General features: G+C 50.5%; 1 protein-coding gene across 5 annotated transcripts; it reads right to left on the bottom strand.

Annotated features, from left to right (window-relative positions):
- Positions 1 to 2,855: 2,855 nt before the first annotated feature.
- On the bottom strand, positions 2,856 to 19,949 carry LOC142818208 (uncharacterized). 5 transcript variants are annotated; one of them, XM_075912944.2, is made up of 5 exons: positions 19,840 to 19,949; positions 15,207 to 15,407; positions 11,404 to 11,604; positions 10,295 to 10,408; positions 2,856 to 10,008 (listed from the first exon to the last, which is right to left on the bottom strand). In XM_075912944.2, the coding sequence occupies exons 2-5, from the start codon at positions 15,391 to 15,393 to the stop codon at positions 8,306 to 8,308; spliced, it is 2,205 nt and encodes a 734-aa protein (XP_075769059.2). In that variant the 5' UTR covers positions 15,394 to 15,407; positions 19,840 to 19,949; the 3' UTR covers positions 2,856 to 8,305. The 5 variants fall into 5 exon arrangements, with proteins under 5 accessions (XP_075769059.2, XP_075769060.2, XP_075769061.2 ...); XM_075912945.2 differs by having other exon boundaries at positions 2,856 to 10,011; positions 10,295 to 10,363; XM_075912946.2 differs by having other exon boundaries at positions 10,295 to 10,363.
- Between the last annotated feature and the right edge of the window lie 6,759 nt (positions 19,950 to 26,708).

Raw genomic sequence — 26,708 nt, 5'->3', positions numbered from 1 at the left:
TTCCACCACCTCCCTTGGCAATTTATTCCAATATTTGACCACCCTGACAGTTAGGAATTTTTTCCTAATGTCCAATCTAAACCTCCCCTGCTGCACTTTAAGCCCATTACTCCTTGTCCTGTCCTCAGAAACCAAGAGGAACAAATTTTCTCCTTCCTCCTAGTGATACCCTTTTAGATATTTGAAAACCGCTATCATGTCCCCCCTTAATCTTCTTTTTTCCAAACTAAACAAGCCCAGTTCATGAAGCCTGGCTTCATAGGTCATGTTCTCTAAACCTTTAATCATTCTTGTCGCTCTTCTCTGTACCCTTTCCAATTTCTCCACATCTTTCTTGAAATGTGGCGCCCAGAACTGGACACAGTACTCCAGCTGAGGCTTAACTAGTGCAGAGTACAGCGGCAGAATGACTTCACGAGTTTTGCTTACAACACACCTGTTGATACAACCTAGAATCATATTTGCTTTTTTTGCAACAGCATCACACTGTTGACTCATATTCAACTTGTGGTCCACTATGACCCCTAGATCCCTTTCCGCCATGCTCCTTCCTAGACAGTCGCTTCCCATGTTGTATGTATGGAACTGATTGTTCCTTCCTAAGTGGAGCACTTTGCATTTCTCTTTATTAAACCTCATCCTGTTTACCTCTGGCCATTTCTCTAACTTGCTTAGGTCATTTTGAATTATGTCCCTATCCTCCAAAGAAGTTGCAACCCCACCCAGTTTGGTATCATTTGCAAACTTAATAAGCGTACTCTCTATCCCAACATCTACATCATTGATGAAGATATTGAACAGTACGGGTCCCAAAACAGACCCTTGAGGAACTCCACTTGTTATCCCTTTCCAGCAGGATTTAGAACCGTTAACAACAACTCTCTGACTACGGTTATCCAGACAATTATGCACCCACCTTATCGTGGCCCTATCTAAGTTATATTTGCCAAGTTTATCAACTTGTGAGATTGGGTTCTATAAACCCTCACCTATGTGTCAGGCCCAGGGCTGATTGTGGTGGTACAGGGGGAGGTGGGGTTTCTGAGGGGTTTTGCTCTGTGGCAGGTCTTCAGTTTGGGCAAATTGCCCTCAGTGGACACTCTCAACTGTGCCCGTGCCCAGACCCAGCTTGGCCCATCACAACTGGGCTTGTGTTGTGCATGCCATGGAACTTCCTATACAGGAGAGAAGAGGGGCAGTTTGAGTCACCCAGCTCTATACCTTCTGAAAAGTGGGATGCTTTTGCGGAAAAACTTGCCAGCTGTCTACACTGGCCGCTTGAATTTCCACAAGAACACTGACGATCTCATGTAAGATCGTCGGTGTTCTTGCAGAAATACTGTGCTGCTCCCGTTTCGGCAAAAGCCCTCTTGCGCAAATCATTTGCGCAAGAGGGCCAGTGTAGACAGCACAGTTCAGTTTTGCGCAAAAAAGCCCTGATGGCTAAAATGGCGATCGGGGCTTTTTTGCACAAAACTGTGTCTAGATTGGCACGCACGCTTTTCCGCAAAAAGTGCTTTTGCGGAAAAGTGTCCGTGCCAATCTAGACGCGCTTTTCTGAAAATGCTTTTAACAGAAAACTTTTCCGTTAAAAGCATTTCCGGAAAATAATGCCAGTGTAGACGTAGCCCTAGACTGGGCCATGCTAGTTGTCCATCTAGCCCAGGACCCTGCCTCACAACAGCAGTCAATTCCATTGCCCCAGAGGGAATCATGAGAACAGACAATTATTGAATGATCCCTCCCATTGCCCATTCCCAACTTCTGGCAAACCCCAACAAAGGACACCTTCCTTGCCTCCATTGTCCCCAATGGGATTACCTGCTGCCCAAATTCTTGCTGCTGCAGTTGCCACCTCCAAGGCACCCTGCAGGGTCCAGACTCCCCAGCCCAAGCTACAGAGGGAGGCTCAAATGTCACCCTGTCAGGCTCAGAGGGAGGCATAAGAGTGGGCCTGGGGAAGGTGGGGCTGGGGCTTCCCTGGACACCAGGCACCCAATGTACAGAGCCACTCCCCCCCAAACTGCCCCCTCCCCACCTCTCAGAAGAAGGAGCAGCAGGAAAACATTCCCAAGGGCACCAGCCCTCCCCAGCTGCTTTACTTGCTTCCTCTATCCCCACCCCATTTCCTCCCCATCCCTTCTGGCTTCACAGGCTCCCTCTCTGGGCAGCAGGGCAGACACAGGCAGCCCAGAATGCCCCCAGCTCAGCGTGCACCCACACATTAGCACCAGCTGTTGTGGCACCTGAGTCATCCCACCCAGCCCTGCCTGAGCATTACTGCAGAAGGCTGGACATGTAGGATGGAACCCCTCCCATGTCAACCCCTATGCTCTGCTCAGCTACCATATTCCCTCCTGTGTGTAAACAGGAAAATGCTCAGACAAACACAGCAAGAGGCCTAATGGTTGCTAGGCTTGGGCTGTGGGTGACCCCCACTGGCTGCTGTCGGTACCACGGCCCAGACAAGTAGCTGATGGGACAGGGAGGTAACCTGTTCGACTGGTTACCTCCCAGGGAGAGGAACAAAGGAAGGGGGAATGCCACCCCTGCCTGGAGGGCAGGGCTGGAAGGAATGGTTAGTTAGTGTCTGTCTGGGATCATGGAGGAGACAGCCTAGGGAAGGGGCTGGAATTTAGGGGCCCAGTCTCCCCCATCTCAAGGGGGGCTGAGGCATCCTAGGCCTGCCCTGTAACCAGATTACATCTGTGCTGTGCTGTATCCTGGAGAAGCAATAAGCTCCCTCTATTCTACTGGCTGGTGGAGTCTGTTCGTGCCACTACGGGGGTGCAGGAGACAGGGAAACCCCAACACGCCATCATACCTTAGCCACAAACAGAACGGGGGGGGGGGGGAAGGGAGTCTGTGAGCCATTAGAGTCCGTCAAGGGAGAGGTGGGACCAGGCAACATCCCATGGGATGCTCCCTTCACGTGTTACGTGCTGGCTCTAAAGCAATTTGTTTTGTGTGCTGCACAGGCTCTAGGCTGTGGCTGTGCAGCTATTGCCATAGGTACAGGAGCTGTGGGGGGGGGGGGGTGAGCCACCGGAGAGAGGGAGGGGAAGCACATGTACCAGTCAATCCCTATTCCCCGGTGCTGAAAGGCCCCTTTGACTGTGCTGGTGCTGTAGGTGGCAGCGTGGCACCTTCCAAGCAGTTGATCTGGGACCAATTCTGGCTCTGCTCTTCCCTCTCTCTTCCCCCAGCAAGCATCGTGCTGCAAAGCAGAGAGAGGAGAGGTTGTGGCTGGATAGCATGTTTGGCTCTGCAGTGCAACAGCAAGTGTTAGACTTCTAAGCTGTAGTGCTCTCTGTGTGAGACAGACCGCTCATTCAAAGGTTGTGGGGTCAAATCCTACCAGAGTAACTTTACCTACTGGCTCAGTAAGCAGCCTTTTACAGAACAGGCTGCCCCTTGAATGTGGCCAAAGGGGCCCAGGACAAGGGAAGAGACACAGGGCTACCTGCCAAAAGCTACAAGTCTCTGCAAAATATGCAGGCCTGCTTGCATGAATCTGAGTGTCTCCCCTCTGGTCTCTCACTGACACGGTGGCTTCTCAGCATGGTGCCTCCTAAATGCCTGAAGGAGCTGCATGGTCCAAAGGGCTGCAGTTCCCTGGAGAGAGGGGCTGGAGCCGATGACTACAGAACCACCCTTCAGCTCTGCTGTGTCTGTGGCTGAGCTGCACAAAGGAAGATACAAAATCCCTGGTGGAGTCTTTGCCTGATTAATGTGCCCGAGGAAAGAAGCTGAAAGCACAATAGACACATAAGAGGGGCATGAGGGACAGTTTGAGTCACACACATAGCAAGTTGCACAGCACAGCCAGGGACATTATCCACTCACAGAGCTTCACAGTGTCTCAACATCCCGAAACCCCACCATGCAAACTGCCTGATGGGCCTGGCCTGCACCATGCTCAGGGCCAGGGGATTTTGTCTCAGTTTGCCCAACCAAATAATTAGCCCATAACACCTATGGAGCCTCTGGCTTTCATGGGGCTTCTCAGTCTCAGGCTCTGCATATCCTGCTGTCTGATGCAGTTCCGGACCCTCTGCAGCAAACACCACCCTGTGCTCTCAGCTTAACACCAGTATCAGCTATCAAGAGGTCTAGACAGCTCCTGTCCATTTGAAGGTGGTAATTCTTGGGGATCCTTGACAACACTTCAAATATGGTACAACAGAGAGGAAGCCACATAAGTTTTGTCACTGACAGGAAGCATCACAATTGTTACCCCCAAAGGTGCTTGAACCCATAAACCTTGGTTTATGGACCAACACCTTGTCTATTAGGCCACTGGGGTACACAGAAAGTACCCCAAATATAGAAACTTACCCTTCAATTGGCTATGTCTACACTGCAGGCTTCTTTCGGAAGGCACTTTTCTAGAAGACATCTAAGCCATTCTTGTCTTTCTCGTAGTCTAATTGCTAGGATTGAGCACTTGAACTGCTACAGCCTGGGTTCAATCCCAGTCAGGGAAAATAACCTGGTTTCTACCAGAAGAACTGGGGTTAGGTCTATACTGCAGGCTTTTCGCACAAGAGCATATACACATTGCTATCTGCTTTTGCGCAACAGCATCCATGGCGGTGTGGCTGATCTATTGCACAAAAAAGCTCGGATGGCCATTTTATCCATAGAAACCCCGCAAGAGCTCTTGTGCAAAAGGGCTAATTCCTCGTGGGGAGAGGAATAACTCCTGTGCAAGAAGCCCTCTTTTCTGATGCTTTACTCTAAATTTACTTGCACAAGAACATGCGTTCTTGCACAAAAAGCCTGCAGTGTAGATGTAGCCTGGGAGTTGTTGCTCTGCTCTCATTGAAAGATGTCACAGCAACTGTGACCCACCAGGTTACTTAGGCTATGTCAATGCAGAAGCATTATTTCAGAATAAGTTGTTCTAGAATAGCTTGTTTCAAAATAGTATGTCTACAGACAGACTGTCTACACTTTAGGCTTTTTGCACAAGAATGGCCGGTCTTGCATAAAAACTTGAGGAGTGTCTACACTGCATGTGCGTTCTTGTACAGGTAAATTTAGAGTAAGGCATCAGAACAGAGAGCTTCTTGCACAAGAGGTATTCCTTTCCCCATGAGGAATAAGCCCTCTTGCACAAGAAGGCAGTGTGTATGGGCAACAGGGGTTTCTATGGCTAAAATGGCCATGAGAGCTTCTTTGTGCAAGAGAGCATCCACACTGCCATGGACGCTCTAGTGCAAAAAGCACATCTTTTGTGCAAAAGCACATGGCAGTGTGGACATGCTCCTGTGCAAGATCTTCTGCACAGAAACTCTTGCACAAAACAGTTCTTGTGCAAGAAGCCTGCAGTGTAGACATAGCCAAAATGTGCTTCAAGATAGCACTTTGCTATTTTGAAATAGCACATCCATACTGACTGGACATTCTATTGCACTTAAGGCCACCCAGAACCAGCTCATGCAGGGCATCAGATCAGTAGCTACCTTGTGTGGCTGCTGTTGGAGACTTAAAGGGATCGCCCTGGACAACCAGATCTCAGGTTTCCCTGCTTCCTTGCCTACCTCTCTGAGGGACAGCAAAGCACTTTCACTTCTTGCTCTGGTTGCCCTGACTCAGGATACCACAGAAGTCTTCACTATGGAGCAGGAGCTGCCTCCCAGGGTTTTTGCTGCAAGTCATATAGCACTTTCTGCAGCTGCCTCCCAGGGTCTGCAGGAACCAAACCCCAGGGCTTCTTGGATGCCCTCCTCAGGTATGTGGGGGGAGAAGCTACAGGGCCTGGAAATAGTGCACAGCACTGGAGCAAACTCTGTGGTACACATAGCACTAACCCAGCACAAAGGTAGGTCAGCACATTTTTGTCTCCACCCCAGAACTTAAGGAGGTTCACAAAATCCACTAATTCTGGAACCTCAGGAAAGTGTATCTGGCCTATGGGAAGCCCTGAACCTCAGTCCTCCCATTCCCTTCCCCTCACCCTGTGAGCACAAGACTGAGATGTCTGAGTCGGGGACCACATAATTGAGGATTGGAGGTTCTTTCCCCTTCTCACTTGTGTGTTCCCCCAACTGATTTTTCTGTGAGTTAGTGGCCCCTAGCCCAAAAAAGGTTTTCCACCCCTGCAATAAAAAAAACATTGAATTGTTGTATGTTGGACATAAAATATTTTACTTTATTTAAAATGAAGTTTGATAAACATGAGAAAATTAAAATGCTTAATGTGTGAAATAATTTAAATACAACTCCCCAGCTGCAGACCGGCTCTGTTCAATAACTTCATCAATGATTTAGATATTGGTATAGAAAGTATGCTTATTAAGTTTGCAGATGATACCAAGCTGGGAGGGGTTGCGACTAAACTGGAGGATAGGGTCATAATTCAAAATGATCTGGACAAATTGGAGAAATGGTCTGCGGTAAATAGGATGAAGTTTAATAAAAACAAATGCAAAGTGCTCCACTTAGGAAGGAACCATCAGTTTCATACATATAGAATGGGAAGCGACTGCCTAGGAAGGAGTACGGCAGAAAGGGATCTAGGGGTTATAGTGGACCACAAGTTGAATATGAGTCAGTAGTGTGATGCTGTTAAAAAGAAAGCAAACATGATTCTGGGATGCATTAACAGGTGTGTTGTGAGCAAGACACAAGAAGTTATTCTTCTGCTCTACTCTGCACTGGTTAGGCCTCAATTGGAGTGTTGTGTTCAGTTCTGGCCACCGCATTTCAAGAAAGATGTGGAGAAATTGGAGAGGGCCCAGAGAAGAGCAATGAGAATCATTAAAGGTCTAGAGAAAGTGACCTATGAGGAAAGGCTGAAGGAATTAGGTTTGTTTAGTTTAGAAAAGAGAAGATTGAGGGGGGATATGATAACCATTTTCAGATATCTAAAAGGGTGTCATAATGAGGGGGGAGAAAACTTGTTCATCTTGGCCTCTGGGGATAGAACAAGAAGTAATGGGCTTAAACTACATCAAGGGAGGTTTAGGTTGGACATTAGAAAAAAGTTCCTAACTGTCAAGGTAGTCAAACACTGGAATAAATTGCCCAGGGAGGTTGTGGAATCTCCACCTGTGGAGATATTTAAGAGTAGGTTAGATAAATGTCTATCAGGATGGTCTAGACGGTATTTGGTCCTACCATGAGGGCAGGGGACTGGACTCAATGACCTCTCGGGGTCCCTTCCAGTCCTAGTATTCTATGATTCTATGAAAATGGCTCAACTGTAATTATATAATGAACTGGTGAGTTTCCATTAGCAACAGGTAGTCTGTGGAAAGGTTTGTACAGGGCAGGGCCTCAAGAAATTAGTGGGGTCTTCGGGAAGGAGCTGGGAGAGAGCTGGGGTGCAGAAGCAGACTAGGAGTAGGATGTCTGTCCAAGTGGTGGGAACAAAGGAAGGGGCATTGTGTGGCCAGGAGAGAGGGTGCAAGAACAAGGGAGGGTGTCAGAGCAAGCTGGGGATTTTGTCGGGGAGGAAATGAGGGCATTACAGTCAGGGCGCTCTGGGGATGAGGGGGAACACTACTGGGTTTCATGCCCGTTTGCAGCAATATCTCCAGTCACACTGTGGCAGCCATGCAGTCTAGGGCCAGCCCCAAAGGACAGAGACATCGCTGCTGCAGCCACAATGCCCGGGGCCAGCACCAGAGGCACCTCTCCCATGGCCACGTAGCCCTGGAGGCACGAGATTCTATGGCTGTGGCCATGAACCAGCCTTGGAGGCCAGAGGTACAGTAGCAGCTGTGCCTCCACCCTCCGGGGCCAGCCACAAGTGGTATGGTAGAGCCTCAGCACCAGTGCTGTCTCATCTCCAATGGCTGTGCAGCAGGAACAGAGGTAGGGCTGAGCTCCTTCCCTTACAGCACACATCTATTAAAGGGTAGAATCTGGCACTGACTCCCAGGCAGGATTGAAGCCTTGGATGGGCTGGATTCTTCCCATTGAGAAGCTCTGGCCCACCTCTAGTAATAGGGTTTCTCTCCGTGTGGGTTCTCCTATGTCTAACAAGGTGTGACCACTGATTGAAGTATTTTCCTCAGTCAGAGCAGCTGAAGGGTTTCTCTGCTGTGTGGGATCTCCTATGTGCAACCAGGACTGAACTCTCACTGAAGCTTTTCCCACAGGGAGAGCAACTAAAGCTGGGGTAGCCCACACATGGCTCATGAGCCACATGCGGCTCTTCTCCCCCAAAAGTATGGCTCATGCAGCCACTCCTGTGTCCCCCTCTTCCCCCCAAAAGGACCCTGGCTGCCCAGTGCTCAGTGGGGCAGTGATTCAAAATGGCATCCAAATTGGCTAAAAAGCTGAAGGTTGTTTCTTAAAGGGGCAGCCTCCTTTTTTTCCCCCCCTCAACAAGTCTGGTGCAGCTGTTCACATTTTTTCTGCGGCTGTTTTGGTTCTCTTTGTTAAATGAGTTGGCCACCTCTGAGCTCAAGGGTTTCTCCCCTGTGTGGGTTGTCCTGTGTCTAACAAGGTGTGACCTCTGATTGAAGCACTTCCCACAGTCAGAGCAGCTGAAGGGTCTCTCCCCTGTGTGGGTTCGCCTATGTCTAACAAGGTGTGGTCTCTGATTGAAGCACTTCCCACAATCAGAGCAGCTGAAGGGTTTCTCCCCTGTGTGGGTTCTTCTATGTGCAACAAGGATTGAACTCTCACTGAAGCTTTTCCCACAGTCAGAACAGCTAAAGGGTTTCTCACCTGTGTGGGTTCTCCTATGGGTAACAAGATATGACCTGTGACTGAAGCATTTCCCACAGTCAGAGCAGCTAAAGGGTTTCTCTCCAGTGTGGGTTCTCCTGTGGACAAGAAGATTTGAGCTTCGACTGAAGCGTTTCCCACAGTCAGAGCAGCTCAAGAGTTTCTCTCCTGTGTGGGTTCTCCTATGTCTAACAAGGTGTGAGCTCTGCTTGAAGCATTTCCCACAGTTAGAGCAGATGAATGGTTTCTCTCGTGTGTGGGCTCTCCTATGTCTAACAAGGTGTGACCTCTGACTAAAGCATTTCCCACAGTCAGAGCAGGTAAAGGGTTTCTCTCCTGTGTGGGTTCTCCTATGTGCAACAAGAATTGAACGCTCACTGAAGCTTTTCCCACAGTCAGAGCAGCTAAAGGGTTTCTCTCCTGTGTGGGCTCTCCTATGGATAACAAGATATGACCTGTGACTGAAGCATTTCCCACAGTCAGAACAACTGAAAGGTTTCTCTCCTGTGTGGGTCCTCCTGTGGACAAGAAGATTTGAGCTTCGACTGAAGCTTTTCCCACAGTCAGAGCAGTTGAAGAATTTATCCCCTGTGTGATTTTTCTTATGGATAACAATGTGTGACCTCTCCTTGAAGCTTTTTTTGCAGTCAGCACATGTGAAGGGTTTCTCTTCTTTGTGACCTCTCGAATGTGTATTGAGTGAGTTGGAACTGAAACTTTTTCTACAGTGAGAGCAGCTGAAATGTTTCTCTCTCGTGTGGGCTCTCCTATGGATAACAAGGTATGACCTCCGACTGAAGCTTTTTTCACAATCGGGGCACTTGAAAGGTTTCTTTAATGCTTCGGTCTTCCCATGATTAACAAGGTTTGAACACTGAATGATGCTTTCCCCACAGTCTGAGCAGCTGAAGAACTTCTCCCTTCTGCGGAGACTATGTCTAAGAAGATGTGAATGCAGACTAAAGCTTTTCCCACAAGTAGAGCATTTTAAGGGTTTCTCTCCTGTGTGGGCTCTTCCATGTTTAATAAGAGTTGCACAGTCACTACTAGCACAGGGTGACTGTTGATGGGCGATTTTCTGTTGAACCATTTCTGTGTTTGTTTTCAACCTTCTGCTTCTGCGTTTGGATTTATCCAATGTCTCTCCTGGATGGTTTCCCTGCTCGTTTTGTGGGCTACACTGACTCTTACAAGTCTCTCCTTCCTCCAGACTCTGAGAAACATTCCCTTCAGATCTTCCCAACAACATCCCACATGGAGTCATTTGCTCTAGTCCTTCCTGCTGAAGACTCTTCTCATGGTTCTCACTCAGCCAGCCATCACCTGCTGTGACAGAGAATCCAGACAGAAATTATTCCCTTTCCTGAGCTGAAAGAAAACTCTAGAAGAGAAATAGAAAAAGGGGAACATGCCCAAGGAATGGCTGGAAAGATTGAATAACCATAAACTGAGTTCACCCTCCTTCTCCATAAGCCTTTCCCCACCCAACACCCTTAGAGTCAAGCTGAAGACAAACCGAAGGATCTGACAGACTTCATAAAAAATGAACAACTGACATCTGCTGTGAGGACAAAGAAATTAGTTTGTGTCAATTTAGCTGATTGCTCACCTGTCTGGATGTCGCTGATAAACTCCCCGTCCTCACAGCCCTGGAGATCTGGGATACACAGCTCTTGCCCTAGGTCCACCCAAGAGAAGACATGAGGTTTGGAATCTGGAAATCCTGTTTGGGGAGCAATTAAAAGAATTGATCTTGTTCATTTAGGGCTGAGCCAGTACTGCTTCCAGAGCCAGAATCAGAATCGCTCACTGAGAGGCTCCCACCTCACCTTGCAGGAACTGGGTTCTGGCTGATACAAGATCCCAGGACACACTCACCTGCAGGAAATGTGATTCCCCCCCCCCCCCCCCCGGCCTCAGGAATGGCCCAGCTGATTCCCCAGGGGAGCTGAGCATTCTGCTGTACTCACTAGAGTACAACTAAGTCTCTCTCATGGCCTGTTCCATCCCCCATATCCCAGGACAGGAACACACTGATCAGAAGGGGAGATCTAGGGAGGGCTGGCAGAGCTCAGACTGCAGCTGCCATATGGCAGGTCAGTAGGGCTGAGAGGGAAAGGATTCAGGAGAGCTTGAGAGCCCCAAAGGCTCTGTCCACAAACCTCCTGGCTGGGGGGCTCAGCTCACTCTCCTCCTTGGCTCAGATGCTCAACTTGGGACTGAAGGAGGCAGGGGAAATTGCTTGAACACCAAATGAACCTTTGGATGACTGCTTCAGGCCCTGCCTAATCTTGACACCCCCGATCCCGATTGCCTGTCCCTGGCTGTTCCTGAGGCCAGCAAGGGTGGAGACAGGCTCATCACAACGGGACCCTGCAGGCGCTAACAGCAGCCGCACACAGCCCCACAACTCTAGGACCTGCTGTTCCTGCCTGGGCCCGTCCAGTCACACCTCCGTCCAAGACAAACATGGGCAAGATGATAGGAAGCACATGGAGACCTTGACTGTGGGAAGAGCAGCACCACTGTTATGTCCCTGAACCTGCTTCCCCTGGGACGGGGCATGGAGGAGAGGTTTCTCTCACGCAGGAACCAGGATTATTGTGGCATATACTCCTGACATTGGGGGTGGGGGCAATGAGGACCCTGTACCAAACTCAACCCAGCTGCTCTAGAGCCCACCCAGCTTCTGATAACCAAGGGGACAGGAATCCTTACCCAGCCAGCTCACAGCCTCATAATTCTCCTGCATCACATCCCTGTAGAGGGCTCTCTGGCTTGGGTCCAACAGAGCCCATTCCTTCTCAGAGAAATACACAGCTACCTCCTCGAAGCTCACCGGCTCCACCAGAGCCATTTCTTGTCCCTGGATCTGCAGGCCATGGGCTGAGCTGGAGACAGACATGAGTGTTCTGCAGTCTGTCAGGGGGAGAAGGGCAATTGGAGACATTTCAGAAGGGGCTTTATACCTTTCCACAGCCCCATTCTGCCCAGATTTTCACCCCGGTGACACACATGCAAGACTGTATCACTGTAGGAAATTACTTAGTCTAGATATTCCATAAACAACACACACAAGTTAGATTCCAAATCCACATTTATTTCTCTCAGTATCTGGCTTGAGTTTCAACATTACTGAGCCTGTAACAATGGGATTCAGTTCTGAGCACCCAGTGCTTTCAAGAAATAAACCACTAATTATGCTGCCTGCACATGGATGTAGGTGTCTAAACGTAGGTTCCTGCAGCTAAAGTGTCTCATTTTGCTCCATTTATTTGTAGCACAGACTCAAGCAGACAAGGAGCATTTTCTCTATATATTTAATATGTAAATATCAAATATACAAATGAAATATTGCCAGTCCATAATGGATCAGAGTTTACCAATATCTACAATATTTAAAAAAAATTCAAAGAATGTCCATCTTGCTGCTGGGTGGGTGACTGGTGTCTGCAGCAGACGGGCACCCACAGGATCAGGGGAGCATTTAGGGCTCTCTATTTAGTAAATGAAATACCGTCAGGAGCACAGGATCTGGTGCCCCCTATTGCTATCACCAGTCACCTCTGCCCTCGCTCCTCCTGCCCCATGAGGTAGGGGAGCTGCCATTGTATCTCCCTCTCCCCTTCTGTACAATCTGTGTCTGCCCCTTCCCCAGGTAAGCTACTCTTGCTCCCACAGTCACCTCCCTGCCTCTCTTTCCTTTCCCTCCCTATGACCCCTCCTCAGAGTTTCATTCCATTACACCGTTGCTCCGATTGACCCCATAAATATCCCTCTGAATCCCTCATCTCTCTTCAGCGCCTCTTGCATCCTTCTCCTGCCCACACCTCACATATCCCTGTTCACCTTTTCAGCCCCTTCCCGATTGCCCTCCCCCCCCCCCGGGCTGGCTCCTCCATCCTACACACGCTCTGCACCAACTCTTACTACATTGAAAAGACAGAGGCACAGTGGGGGACCAGGTGTGTCAGGAATTAGCTGTCCTAGCTAATGCCATGTCCCAGATGCTGCACCTCTTCTTAAAAGGCGTGAAAGCCCCTCCCTTTAAAGACCAGAGTTGCAGCATCTGGGACTAGGCATGAGCTGGGACAGCTGATTCCTGGCTCACACCTGTCTTCCGCTGTGCCTCTGCCTTCCCCTCATCACTCAAGCTAGCTCTCCCCAGCTCTGGCATTGTTCCCCCATTGCAAGGTGGGAGGGGAATGACTAGTTGAGTAGTGACTGGACTACCCAATAAGCATATGCTGGTCAGGTAGACAATGACTCGTCTAGTCCCTTACATCTCTACTCAAGCAAGCAAGGAAGAAAGAAAAGAAAGAAAAAGAATTCATGTTAAAAACCAGGATTTGGAAACACAGAGCAGTGGGACTGTCAGAGTGAAGAGCACCACTGGAATATATTGTAACACTAGATGTAGCACACAGAGAAACTGTGACACAAAAATGTCTCAGAGGTACAAATGCCAAATATTTGTATATTCAATTAAGTAATAGCAACACGAGGTGGGTACTCCAGTGGTTGCAGGACAGGGAATTACTTATAGAAATACAGATTTTAGTAATAAGTTTGCAAGTTCAAAACGATTTACTAAAGTATCTCACTGCTTTCACATATAATAACTTGGCCTCTGATGAACATTCAGGAAGTAAAATCTAGCAAAGTGGCCAACAATGTGAGAAAGCACCAGGCTGAAGATGACCGTATTTCCCTATTTTAGATACTGGACACCTGGTAAAACAACTCGTATTCAACTGAGCTCAGTGGCAATCCATCAGAACTGAGCAGCACAAAGTTTCCCTGTTAAGCATAATGACTGTGTAGCTGTAGCCTTCTTATCTTTAAGGCTTGAGGGTTCAAAAAAGGCAAGGTCGACACCCCCTACATTCCTCTCACATGCTTGGGTGTCGGGCAGAGCTGACTAGGGATGTTAAAGCGGCAAGGAGTCCTGTGGCACCTTACAGACTAACTGAAGTGTTGGAGCATAAGCTTTCGTGGGCAAAGACCCACTTCGTCAGATGCATGTGATGGGATGTTAAATATCCATTAATTGAATAGTAGAGTAACCTCAAAAATTCTTATTGGGGCGGGGCTGGCAGCCAGTGTGTTCCAGTCTCGCTCCTGAGGAGCCCCCTGCAACTCCATGCTGCTGCTTCTGTATCAGAGGCAGCAGTGAATCGTGTCAGGCAGGACCTGGTCTGTGAGGGGGACCAGTTTAAAATGTAGCTCCTCTTGCAGATCAGCTGCCCGTAGCCCTGTGGTGCTACCTCTGATAAAGAGGCAGTAGCACAGGGTGGCAGCAGCCTCTGTCTAGGGGAGGGGTCTGAGTTCCTGGATGCAGTCCGAGCGAGAACTGAGCCAGGCTGCCTGCTCACTCACCTCCTAATACACTTTTTATGCAGAGCTGCAGCAGAGAGAGGTCTCAGACCCATTTCAAGCCAGGACTGAGCTGGATTGCTGGCCAGCCTGCTAAAAAATTTACTGGCAAGTGGGGGACAGAGAATGCATGTAGTCTATAAAATTAACTGATAACCAATTAACCTATAAGCTTTTGCTTAATTGACTACACTATTACATGCCTAGAGCTGACCCTAGTGCTCTCCTCTGAGCTCAGTCTGGCAAGGAGAGAGAACACACACTCCTCTCCTCATACCTGGAATCACATCTTTCTGGGGCAGCATATGGGCAGGACCACACCCTGCAGAGGGACATGGAGGAGCAGAGGGCTACGGGGCATGAAGGGGTAGGACCAGCAAGAGGGGAAGGATGCAAAGGCTAATAGGAAGGCAACAGAGGGAAAAATTCATGAGCGCCTGCCTGAAAACGGTTCCCACGGACACATGATTTCTGTGGGCAGCGCAGTCAGTGCTGAACAGGAGCAAGAGGGGAATCGCTCCCACAGCTGGCCAGGGCAGTACCAGGCTGTTCTTGTGGCCAACCAGGGGACAGATGAGCTGTGCTGCTTCTCTGCTGCTTGTGGGTGTTGCTGCAGCTCAGCTCCCCCTCTGCAGCCTCAGTTCTACTCTGCCAGCAGCTCTTCTATGGTTTCTCAGTCTGTTCTTGTGGCCAGTCAGGCCTGCAATTTGGTGCCCCTCTGGGCTGCACAGAATCTACCAGAGGCAGGAAAGGACTCTGAGTCGGAGCCTTCCTTCTAGGGACTCAGCACAATAGCACAAGGGGACCTGCAGGCACTAACAGTAGTTGCACCCAGCCCCACAACTCTGGTACCTGCTGTTCCTGCCTGGGCGCTTCCACTCACACCTCTGACCAAGGTAAAGCGCAAGATGGTGGGAAGCACATGGAGACCTGGGGTGTGGAAAGAGCAGCACCACTGTTACGTCTCCAAAATGGCTTTCCCAGTAGGGGGCATGGAGGGGAGTGTTTCTCACACAGGAGCCAGGATTATTGGGGCATATACTCCTGAAATTGGGAGTTGGAACAATAAGGGACCCTGTGCCAAATCTAACCCAGCTGCTTCAGAGCCATGCCAACTTTTTACCCGTGTGGACAAGAATCCTTACCCAGCCAGTTCACAGCCTCATAATTCTCCTGCATCACATCCCTGTAGAGGGCTCTCTGGCCCGGGTCCAGCAGAGCCCATTCCGCCTCAGAGAAATACACAGCCACCTCCTCGAAGCTCACCGGCTCAGCCACAGCCATTTCCTGTCCCTGGGTCTGCAGGCCAGGGGCTGAGCTGGAGACAGACATGGGAGTTCTGCAGCCTGTCAGGGGGAAAAGGGCAATTGGAGACATTTCAGAAGGGGCTTTCTTCCTTTTCACAGCCCCAGTCTGCCCAGACTCTGTCCCTGGTGACACACATGCTAGACTGCCATTTTGGGTAAATGCTGAATCTAAATATTCCATAAACAGCACATTCAAGTTAGATCCCAAATCCCCATTTATTTCTCTCAATACCTGTCTTGAGTTTCAAGATTACTGTGCTTGTAACAATGGGATTCAGTTCTGAACATGCATGCTTTCAAGAAGGAAGCCACTAATTATGCTGCATGAACATGGATGTAGGTGTCTAAATTTAGTTCCTGAAGCTAAAATGCCTCATTTTCCTGCATTTATTTGGAGCACAGACTCAAGCAGACCGGGAACATTTTCTCTGCATATTTAATATGTAAATATCAAATATGAAATATGTAAATGAAATGTTGCCAGTCCATAATGGATCAGAGAGTACCAATATCCAGGGCTCGCCGAACTGTGGCGAGCCCTGCTTGCCAGCAGCGCTGTCCGGCGATCTGTGCATGCACAGATCATTCTGTGCATGTGCAGATCACCTGAACCCGGCTCTTCCGAGTTACTATGTACTCGCCCGTGGTGAGTAGATTGTATTATTTGTCGAGCCCTGCCAATATCTACATTTAAAATAAATCAGAGAAAGAATTCCCTTCTCGCTGCTGGGTGGTCAACTGGTACCTGCAGAGGGAAGGGCACCCACAGGATCAGGGGGCATTTGGGGTTCCCTATTTAGTAAATGAAATATTGTCAGGGACACAGGAGCTGGTGCCCCCTATTGCTACCACCAGTCACCTGTGCCTTCTCCCCTCCTGCCCCATGAGGTGGGAGAGCTGCCATTGTATATCTCTCTCCCCTTCTGTACTACCTCTGTCTCTCCCTTCCCCAGCCAGGCTACTCTTGCTCCCACAGTCACCTCCCTGCCTCTCCTCTCCACATTCTCTCTTTCCCTCCCTATGACCCCTCCTCAGAGTTTCATTCCATTGCACCCCTGCACTCATCCACCCCATAAGTCTCCCCTAAATCTCCCATGTTCCTTCAGCGTTCCCTTTATCCCTCTTCTGCCCCCACCTCACATACCCTGCTCCCCTCTTCAGCCTCTTCCCAACTGCCGCCCCAGTCTGGCTCCCCTGCCCTGAATACACCATGCACTGGCTCTTACTACATTTAAAAGACAGAGGCACAATGGGGAACCAGGTGCAAGCCGAAAATCAGCTGTCCTGGCTAACGCCAGTTCCCAGACGCTGAGCCTCTTCTTTTTAAATTGAGTGAGAGCGCCTCTCTTTCAACAGCAGATTTGCAGCATCTGGGACTGGACATGAGCTGGGACAGCTGATTCCTAGCTCACACTCCTTCTCCACTGTGCCTCTGCCTCCCCCACACCACTCAAGCTGGCTTCCCCCAGCTCCAGCATTGTTGCCCCATTGCAAGGAGGGAGGGAAGTTGAGTAGTGACTTGACTACCCAATAAGCACATGCTGGTCAGGTAGATGATGACTTGACTAGTCCCTTACATCTCTACTCTGGATCCTTGCCAAAAAAAATTCATTTAAAAAACCTAGATTTGGAAACACAGAGCAGTTGTTCTTGCGCAAAAACTTGCAGAGCATCTATACTGCACGTGCATTCTTGAGCAAGTACCTTTACAGTAAATTGTTGGAAAACCGGGCTTTTTGTGGAAGAATTATTCCTCTCCCCACTAGGAATAAGCCCTCTTGTGCAAGAGCTCTTCCACAAGGAGGCAATGTGGACAGGTAACAGGGGTTTCTTGTGCAAGAAAGCCCTATGGCTAAAATGGCCATCAGAGATTTCTTGCACAAGAGAGCGCCCACACTACCATGGATGTTCTTGCACTTTATAAAGCACATCTCTTGCACAAAAGCACATGGCAGTGTGGGCATGCTCTTGCACAAGAACTTGTGCACAAAACAGTTCTTGCTCAAGAAGCCTGCAATGTAGACGTAGCCTCAGAGTGAAGAGCCTCATTGGAATATATTGTAACACTAGATGTAGCACACAGAGAAATTGACACAAAAATGTCTCATTAGAAGTACCGATGAAAATATTTGTATATACAATTAAGCAATAGCAACACGAGGTGGGTACTTCAGTGGTTGCAGGACAGGGAATTACTTACAGAAATGCAAACTTATTACCAAAATATGTAAGTACAAAATGTTTTTCTATAACATATCTCGATGCTTTCACATTTAATAACCTGGCCTCTGATGAACATTCAGGAAGCAAAACCTACCCAAGTGGCTGGTGATATGAAAAAGCACCAGGATGAGGGCGACCGTATTTCCCTATTTTGGATATTAAACACCTGGTAAAACAGTTCGTATTCAATTGAGCTCAACAGCAATCCATCAGAACTGTGCAGCAGAAAGGTTCAAATTAACATCAAATCCCTGTTAAGCATAATGACTATGTAGCTGGAGCCTCCTTATCTTTAACGCTTTAGGGTTCAAAAGAGCAAGAGGGACATTCCCTACACCTTTCTCACATGTCTGGGTGTCTGACAGAGCTTGTCAGACATGGGCAGGGCCACACCTTGCAGGGGGAGATGGAGGAGCAGGGGGCTATGGGGCACAAAGGGGATGTTAAATATTGGTGAATTGAATAATTGAATAACCTCAAGAATTCTTATTGGTTAGTCAACTATCCTATATTCCCCAGGGGCGGGGCCTGCAGCCAGTGTGCTCTAGTGTTGCAGCCAGTGTGCTCCTGACTCCTGAGGAGCCCTCGGCTATGCTGTCTCTATATCAGAGGCAGTAGTGCAGGGTGCCAGGCAAGAGCTGGTCTGCAAGGTTTAAAAAGCGCTCCCCTCGCAGATGAACTGTCACCCTGTGCTGCTACCTCTGATAAAGTGGCAGTAGCTTGAGGTGGCAGCATGCCCTGTCTATGGGAGAACTGAGTTGGGCTGCCTGCCTGCTCGGCTCTTGGTACACTTTCAAAGTAGAGCTGCAGCAGGGGGAGATCTCAAACCCATTCAATCCAGGCCTGAACCGCACTGATGGACAGCCTGCTAAAAAATTTACGGGCAAGTGTGGGGGGGGGGGCAGGGAGGGGGAAGGAGCATGTAGTCTATATTAATATATATGGTTTTGCTTATCAGTTAATTGGTTAACTGACTACACTATTACATCTCTAGAGCTGACCCTGGTGCTCTCCTCTTAGTCCCATCTGGCAAGGAGGGAGGACACACTCCCCTCTCCTGGGACCTGTAATTGCATCTCCCTGGGGCAACACATGGGCAGGGCCACACCTTGCAGGGGGATATGGAGGAGCAGGGGGCTATAGGGCACAAAGGGCAGGTCACAGTGGGGACAGCAAGAAGAGGAGGAAGCACAAGGCCAAAAACACTGGCTGCTGGCTGAGCCCTGCTCCCATAGACCAGTCATTGCTGCTGACAGCGTGGTCAGTGCCCAACGGGAACAGGAGATGTGGGGGAGGGGAAGAAGAGAGCCGTGCTGACTGATGCTGATATGCAGCACAGGCTGTGCAGATGGATGAGCTGGGGTAGCAGCCACTGGCCTCCCATTACCCACTGGCGGATGGGCTTCTGGGGAGCAGGGACCTGGCAGTAGCAGGACCCACCAGCATTGATGGGGAGACAGACAGAAGATAAGAGACAATTCACTCATTTTTCAGAACAAGCCAGGACCTTGCAGCCAGACTTAAATCCAGTCCTGTCCCTTTAACCCAGGATGTCTGCTCACTAACTGGAGTGCTGGGCAGGAGGCAAAACAACTGCTCTCCCAGGCAACCCCCTTAATCTCACTCCCTTACACAGCACCCACCCATCAGGAACAGAAAAGGCACCTTCTCAGGCACTGGCCACCAACACAGCTCTGGGAAGTAGGTGCTGTCACCCCTCATCCTGGCAGAGGATTTTCTCCCTGTCCCTTCTCTCGTATTTTTACAAACACTGTAAATATCCCTCCACACATCCTAGAGTATTTTTTCCTGGCAGGCACCTCCTGGATCCCGTTTTTAACTCTGCTGCCTGCCCCAATTTTACCCTTTAGCCCCTCTCTGGGCCCTGCAGCCAGTTGTGGGATCTCCCCCAGTCAAACAGTCGGCTTGGCCCCTGCACAGAATTTGCCTCCACTGCAATTTCATGCATCATCTTCCCGCCACAAACACATTTTACGCGGCCCCTGAAGAGAAAGACCCGCCCCCCCATCCTCCGCGCACCAGAGCCCTGGGAACAAGTCACCGCCCTTCCCCCCTCGGTTTTATCCTGGGAGCAGCTCTCCGTACACCACCAGTGTCGGTGTCACGCGGTCTCTACCTCCCATCGCCGCAATGAGCCGCCCTTCCCACACGCAGCCCGAGATTTGGGTCCCAGGGCAAAACCTCCCCCGCATGCTCCCGCTCAACCGACGCTGCCGCCCCGCCACACCTCAACTCAGAGCTTCTCACAAGCAGCCGCGCGGCAATTAACGGCCCCAACGACTTCCTCAGAAGCTGCGCCTCATGACGCATGCGCAATGACCGCGGAGGCGGGCCTGCGCGTGGTCAGGACCTGATGCCCAATCGAAACGGGGTGGGCGGGGCCTGAGAAGGGGCAGGGAGCGACGGGGCGCGGGGAGGCTGGCACTGAAAACCCGGCCGGGGCTGGGTGGGGGTGTCAGAGACTCCGGGCTCAGGGTAGCGCTCAGCTGTGGAGGTTCCTGGCCACGCGCCCGCCCTCCCACAGCCGGACTCCGGCCCGGCCCCGAACAAACCCGCGCACGGACCCAAAGCGCGGCCGCTCTGTGCTTGGCCGGGCCTTGCAGCAACGCGGGGACTGTTCCCTGCCCTGCCGCCAAGCCCCGTTTCCCAGCCCGCTGCCGCACACAGACCGGGTCGCGTGACACTGACCGACCCAGCCCCTGCAGGAACCTCCCCGCAGCCCGGTGTATACACAGAAAGTGCAACTCTCCATTTTTGCGACCGTTGCAGTTTCTGTCGTGCATACATGGAATTCGTTGCTACTGCTCAGGACTTGCCACCTTTTCTGGTTGCAAATTCAGAGGGACTGGGTATTGTGGTCGAAAACACTCACAGTTTGCTCCCTGCTTGCTAAGGGACTCAGGGGATGCTTGTGTTTTGCCTTGGGAGGGGGCCTTTTGCTCCCGGTCCATGGGTTGCAAATTCAGAGGGACTGGGGATTGTGGTCAAAAACACTCACAATTCGCTTCTTGTGCCGCATCTTTCCCCACCCCCTACAGTTTGAGGGTGGGCTCCCCTATGCACTAATCTGCCAGTCAAGATGGAGGAGGGTTGGGCTTGGAGCAGAGAGGCAGGGAAGAGGCTCCAGGTGCCGGTGGCAGGTGGAGTAGGAGCACGTGAGCTCAGGGACGACAGGGGAGTGGGGGCAGAATGGGATTAAATTGGCACCTCCATAGCATGGTGCCCAGGGCAACTGACCCCTCCGGCCCCCTCATTACACCACTGCCCCCTTCTGCAGATCTATCCTCTTATGCATGTGCAAGATCTGTGAGAGCCGTCCTATGAATCTGCAGTTAGTTTCTGCGGTGCCTGCTTCTGGGTGGTGTCTCAATGCTGCCACATTCACCTCCAAAGAGGGGACTTCCCAAAGCCGCCCCTTGCTGCTGACCCCCCAAGGCATCCACAGGTCCAGTCTCCTTTCAATGGGCCCACTTCCCAGGGCTTATTGATCTTGGATCTGGCTTCCATCCCCTCTCCAACCTTTGCAACTGCCCATAGGTGCTCACCTTCTGCCTTATCCATTCCCACCTCATTCACCCCACAGGGACAGTCTCTGCATCTGTCCTAGGGACTTTTCAACCAAGATGTAATACAAAGTTTTCATGTAAAAGGACTCAATACAAAGCTAAAAACTTCAATGAGAAAATGATTAATACAGAGACGTGTCTACATCTGCTGCAGGGAGACACCTCTGCCTGCCTCCACCCCTCTCCTCCAGAGTCTACAGCCCCATTGCAAAGCGGGGAGTGGAAGAAAAGAGGCTGAGGCCCATCCAACAGGACTGAAGCAGTCATGAGCAAGCCATGCCAAGGAGCCATTCTCCTGTCCATTGCTGGTGCAGTGTTGCCTCAGGCACACTGAAAAGCAGTCACTTCTAGGGCGGGCTGGACAACTGTTTAACACCTGCAGTCTCAGGGCAGGCAGGGGGCAGTGCAGGCTGCCTTCCTGCAGGGCCCCCATCAGAACTACTGTGCCCTCCTGGATTAGGAAAAGAATAAACAGGAGGACTGGAAATTAACCCACCCAGTCACACGTCTCCTAGGCAGGGAATGAGCCATCTATATTAGGCCCCAGCTGGAGTATCATGTCCAGTTCTGGGTGCCACATTTCAGGAAATGTGGAGAAACTGGAAAAGTCCAAAGAAGATCAACACAAATGATGAAAAGTCTAGAGAACATGAGATATGAGGCAAGGCTGAAGGAATTGGCCTTATTTACCTTGGAAAAGAGAAGACCGAAAAGGGACATGAGAGCAGCTTTCAAGTATCTATGGGTATGTCTACACTAGCCCCTAGTTCGAACTAGGGAGGCTAATGTAGGCATTCGAAGTTGCAAATGAAGCCCAGGATTTAAATATCCCAGGCTTCATTTGCATCTTCCCGGGCGCCACCATTTTTAAATGTCCCTTAGTCCGAACTCCGTGCCCAGGCTACACGCGGCACGGAGTAGGTAGTTTGAATTAGGATCTCTAATTTGAAGTGCCATTACTCCTCGTGGAATGGCCATGAGGGCAGAGGACTGGACTCGATGACCTCTCGAGGTCGCTTCCAGGTCTAATGTTCTTTGATTCTATCCTGCCCGCATGGGGTTAGATGGGGGCTGGTGCCCCCTAGAAGGGATGGATCTCCAGAGCCCATCCATACCTCCGTGAGCCAGCCTCTGCACCCTGCCCTGGGACTGAACCAGAACCAGTGCCTCCTAGAGAGGCCCAGTGAGATTTTGGTGCTAGGGCCCTCCCTCAAGTGGATCCCTTGCACTGGGGGTCAGGTCAGGCCCTGTTTTCTCCCACACTGTGGGGACCCAGAGGGCAGGCCCTGTGGTGCCTCTAGGCTGCTGTTGCAGTGTGAGGGGAGTGAACTGGCTAGTTCTGAAGCTTTCCCCCCATAGGCCTCAGCAAGCCTGGGGGCAGGGCTGAGCGGATGGGAGAAGCGGGGGCAGGAGGTGGCTGCCGGATATCCATCTCTGCCCTTCGCTGTCTCCTTTGAGCAGGGGTGGCTTGATCGCTTGCTGAAGCCCCCCCACCCTGCGGTTGTTCCCCACATTAATCAGATTGCAGCGAGCCAGGTTATGCTCATCTGTGCTACACTCATATCCTTGCTACCCATGTAGACAGCCCCTGAACCACTGGAAACTGAGCTTCTAGTCCAGCCTGGTGTGTGACCTCAGGCATGTCACAGCCCCCACTGTGCCTCAGTTTCCCCAGCTGTAAAATGGGAACAATGTGGTCCTCCTCACTAAAGCCCTCTAGGGATGTGTCTAAACTACATGGCTCCATTGACGGAGCCATGTAGATGAGGCTGATCTGCAGAGGGAAATGAAGCCGCGTGACCAAGGCAAGACTTGTCCTTGCCAGCCCTTGCTCCGCCCATTGGTAACACTCAGGGTGTGTCTAAGCTACATGGCTCCATCGACGGAGCCATGTAGATGAGGCTGATTGGCAGAGGGAAATGAAGCCGCAATTTAAATAATCGCGGCTTCATTTAAATTTAAATGGCTGCCACGCTCTGCCAACCAGCTGATGACCAACTGTTTGTCGGCAGATCAGAGCAGTCTAGACGCTCCCCCATTGACATGAAAGCCCTTTGTCAACCTCCCTCCTTATGCCTCGTGGGATGAGGTTTACCGGGGAGGTCGACAAAGGGCTTTCATGTTGATGGGGGAGTGACTAGACTGCCCCGATCTGCTGACAAACAGCTGATCATCAGCTGGTTGGCAGAGCGCGGCAGCCATTTAAATTTAAATGAAGCCGCGATTATTTAAATCGTGGCTTCATTTCCCTCTGCCAATCAGCCTCATCTATATGGCTCCGTCGATGGAGCCATGTAGATTAGACACACCCTGAGTGTTACCAATGGGCAGAGCAAGGGCTGGCAAGGACAAGTCTTGCCTTGGTCACGTGGGCTTGGTACCATTCCAGTGGGTGGATGGTGCCATCAGTTGCTTGATAGCGTTTTGTGTCTGGATGCAATCAAGTGAGGCAGTCCAGTGACAGGTGGGTGAGTGGCTGGAAGTCAGTGGATAGGGAACTGGGTGCCAGGCGGCAGGTCACTGGCAAATTCAGTGTATGGGGAAGGGACTCCCCATGCCTCCACTCACAGCACTTGCGGGCGGAGTTCACAAATGACAAAGCTCTTCTCGCTCCCCACCAGCCAAGCCATCACTTTACTCTGGGTCTTTAACATGTGCTGTCCCTTGCCTTGGGTGGGCACTGCTGAACAAAATGTGGGATTGGGGGGCACAAGCACCCAGACCCATGATCCCCCACCCTGCTGCTTTTGCCCCAAGGCCCCCCCACACACACTGTCCCACCCACCCAAAATGCTCCTGAGCTACCTCTTCCTCTCAAGATCCACCCCCCACTTGTAGTCTCCTCCTGCCATTGCCCCCCACCCCCTGCTCCATGCCCCTTGGCCCTGGCCTGCCTGGAGACTGGCAGGTTTTCTACCAGCTGATGCCAGAGCCAGGCACCCCAAGCACCTCCCACAACCAAATCCCCCTCCCTCAGAGACAGGCAAACCCAGAGCCCCCCACCCCCACCAACCAAATCCCCTTCCTTCAGAGACAAGCAACCCCAGAGCCCTCCACTAAATCTCCCTCCTTCAGAGCTAAGCAACCCAGCATCTCCTCCCCAGCCAAATCCCCCTTTGCTATGCCTCTGCTGTAGTATTAAAAAGTCTTAATTACAAATCAAAGTACAAAAATCATAGCAAGTGCTACAATAGACACAAAGCTGGAATTCCTAAAACCAATAACAACTACTTACTTAACATTTATGGATGATCATTAGCTATTAAAATAAAAACACATGCATTGCAAAGTGATAATACAGATAAAGGACAATGTATTCGGAGTAATGGAAATAACATTTGTAAAAGTGCAAAACTATAATTAAAATGGTTTAAAGAAGCAAGTGCAATTCAGGAAATCACATCAGCAGATAAAAACCAGATTGGGAACCATTATGAGACTTCATGTAGATATACAGTGATAAGAGATTCTTTTAAATTCTCAAAATGTGTGACACAGAGTTTGAGGGAACATAGATAAGGGTATGTCTACACTACAAAGTTAATTCGAACTAACAGCCATTAGTTCGAATTAACTTTCATAGGCGCTACACATACAAACCGCTAGTTCGAACTTAATTTGAACTAGTGGTGTGCTTAAATCGAACTAGGTAAACCTCATTCTACGAAGACTAACGCCTAGTTCGAATTAAGTAGTTCGAATTAAGGGCTGTGTAGCTAGTTGGAGGCTAGCCCTTCCCAGCTTGTCCTGGTGGCCACTCTGGGCCAAGCCAGGGAAACTCTTCTGCCCCCCTCCTGGCCCCGGAGTCCTTAAAGGGCCACGGTCTGGCTATGGTGACCGTGCCAGGTGAAAGCCTCCCAGCACCCAGCCAGCAGACCCTGCACCTGGCACGGCACGGCACGACACGAGCCAGCCACCCGCTGCCCCCCAGCCCTCCGCCTCTTTCCGGGACCAGGCTGGCAGCTCCTAGGAGCCTGCCCGGGGCCGCAAGAGGTGGGCACCCACCTGGTATAGTGTGGAGATCGTGGACCTCATCCACGACCTCCGCACTAGGCACAGGAAAGTGTCTGTCTAGGGCAGGATAGCTGCCAGCCTGGCCACCCAGGAGCAGGTTTGCATGAAAATCAAGGTGGTCCAGTGAGACCCCCGACCCTGAGACCTGAGCTTAAAACATAAGAACATAAGAATTACCATACTGGGTCAGACCAAAGGTCCATCTAGCCTAGTAGCCTGTCTGCCGACAGCGGCCCACACTAGGTACCCTGGAGGGGATGGACCGAAGACAACAACCAAGCCATTTGTCTCATGCCATCCACCTCCAGCCTTCCACAAACAGAGGCCAGGGACACCATTTCTACCCCCTGGCTAATACCACTCCATGGACCCAACCTCCATGACTTTATCTAACTTCTCTTTAAACTCTGTTCTAGTTCTAGCCTTCACAGCCTCCTGCAGCAAGGAGTTCCACAGGTTGACTATTTGCTTTGTGAAGAAGAACTTTCTTTTATAAGTTTGAAGCCTGCTACCCATTCATTTCATTTGGTGTCCTCTAGTCCTTCTATTATGGGAACTAATGAAGAACTTTTCTTTATGCACCCTTTCCACACCACTCATGCTTTTATAGACCTCTATCATATCCCCTCTCAGTCTCCTCTTTTGTAAGCTGAAAAGTCCCAGTCTCTTTAGCCTCTCTTCATATGGGACCTGTTTCAAACCCCTGATCATTTTAGTTGCTCTTTTCTGAACCCTTTCCAAGGCCAAAATGTCTTTTCTGGGGTGAGGAGATCACATCTGTACACAGTACTGAAGATATGGCGTACCATAGTTTGATACTTCCCCTCCTCCTTCTTCCCCTGGCTTCCCCCTTCCAGCTCCCTCCTCCCAGGTTTCCTCCTCCCCTCTCCCACCCTCTTTCTTCCACTCTCCCACCTCCTTTTCCCAGTCTCCCCGAGTTTTGTTCAATAAAGAGAGTTTCTATTTTTGAACACGTGTCCTTTATTTTGTACATCAGGAAGGAGGGCTAGGGAGGGGTAAGTGGGAGGAGGTGAAGGAGGAATGGGGTACGAGCCCCCGATGAGGAGGACTGGGGTGGCTCTGCGGGCTCCTCAGGGTGGAAGCTCTCCTGCAGCCCCCCGATTGACTCCCCCTCCCCCCTGGATGGCAGCCTGCAGCAAGTGCATCCAGGTTGATGGCCGAGTGCTGTGATGTGCCGAGTGTGGGCCCTTAGGGCACTCCAAGACAGGACTGCTTTGCAAGCGGGGAACCCCTGAGAACTGTCTGTCCGGGGTGGTGGTCGGGTCCCTTTAAGCACAGCCCTCGGCTAGCCTGAGACAGCAGCTCCACGCTCTAAGTCCTAACCTGATGCTCTGTGGGCACTGCTTCCGGCCATCCTTAACCTCGGTTCAGGGTCCACTCAATGTGGACATGCTAGTTTGAATTAGCAAAATGCTTTCCAACTAGTTTTTAGGTCTAGATGCACTAGTTCAAATTAGCTTAGTTAGAATTAACTAATTCGAATTAAGTCAGTTTG

Source organism: Pelodiscus sinensis, chromosome 19 (genome assembly GCF_052426305.1).
Source record: "Pelodiscus sinensis isolate ZL-2025 chromosome 19, ASM5242630v1, whole genome shotgun sequence".
In the NCBI taxonomy this organism is placed as follows: Eukaryota; Metazoa; Chordata; order Testudines; family Trionychidae; genus Pelodiscus; species Pelodiscus sinensis.
This window is presented reverse-complemented; position numbering and strand designations above follow the sequence as displayed.

Bases quoted from the DNA above. Each gene is read 5' to 3' on its own strand.
- LOC142818208 (XM_075912943.2), bottom strand. From the start codon at position 15,393: ATGTCTGTCTCCAGCTCAGCCCCTGGCCTGCAGACCCAGGGACAGGAA. The intron at 10,409-11,403 runs GTAAGGATTCCT...CTCCCCAAACAG, and splicing joins TGAGGCTGTGAGCTGGCTGG to GATTTCCAGATTCCAAACCT. The intron at 10,012-10,294 runs GTGAGCAATCAG...TCTCTGTCACAG, and splicing joins TATCAGCGACATCCAGACAG to CAGGTGATGGCTGGCTGAGT.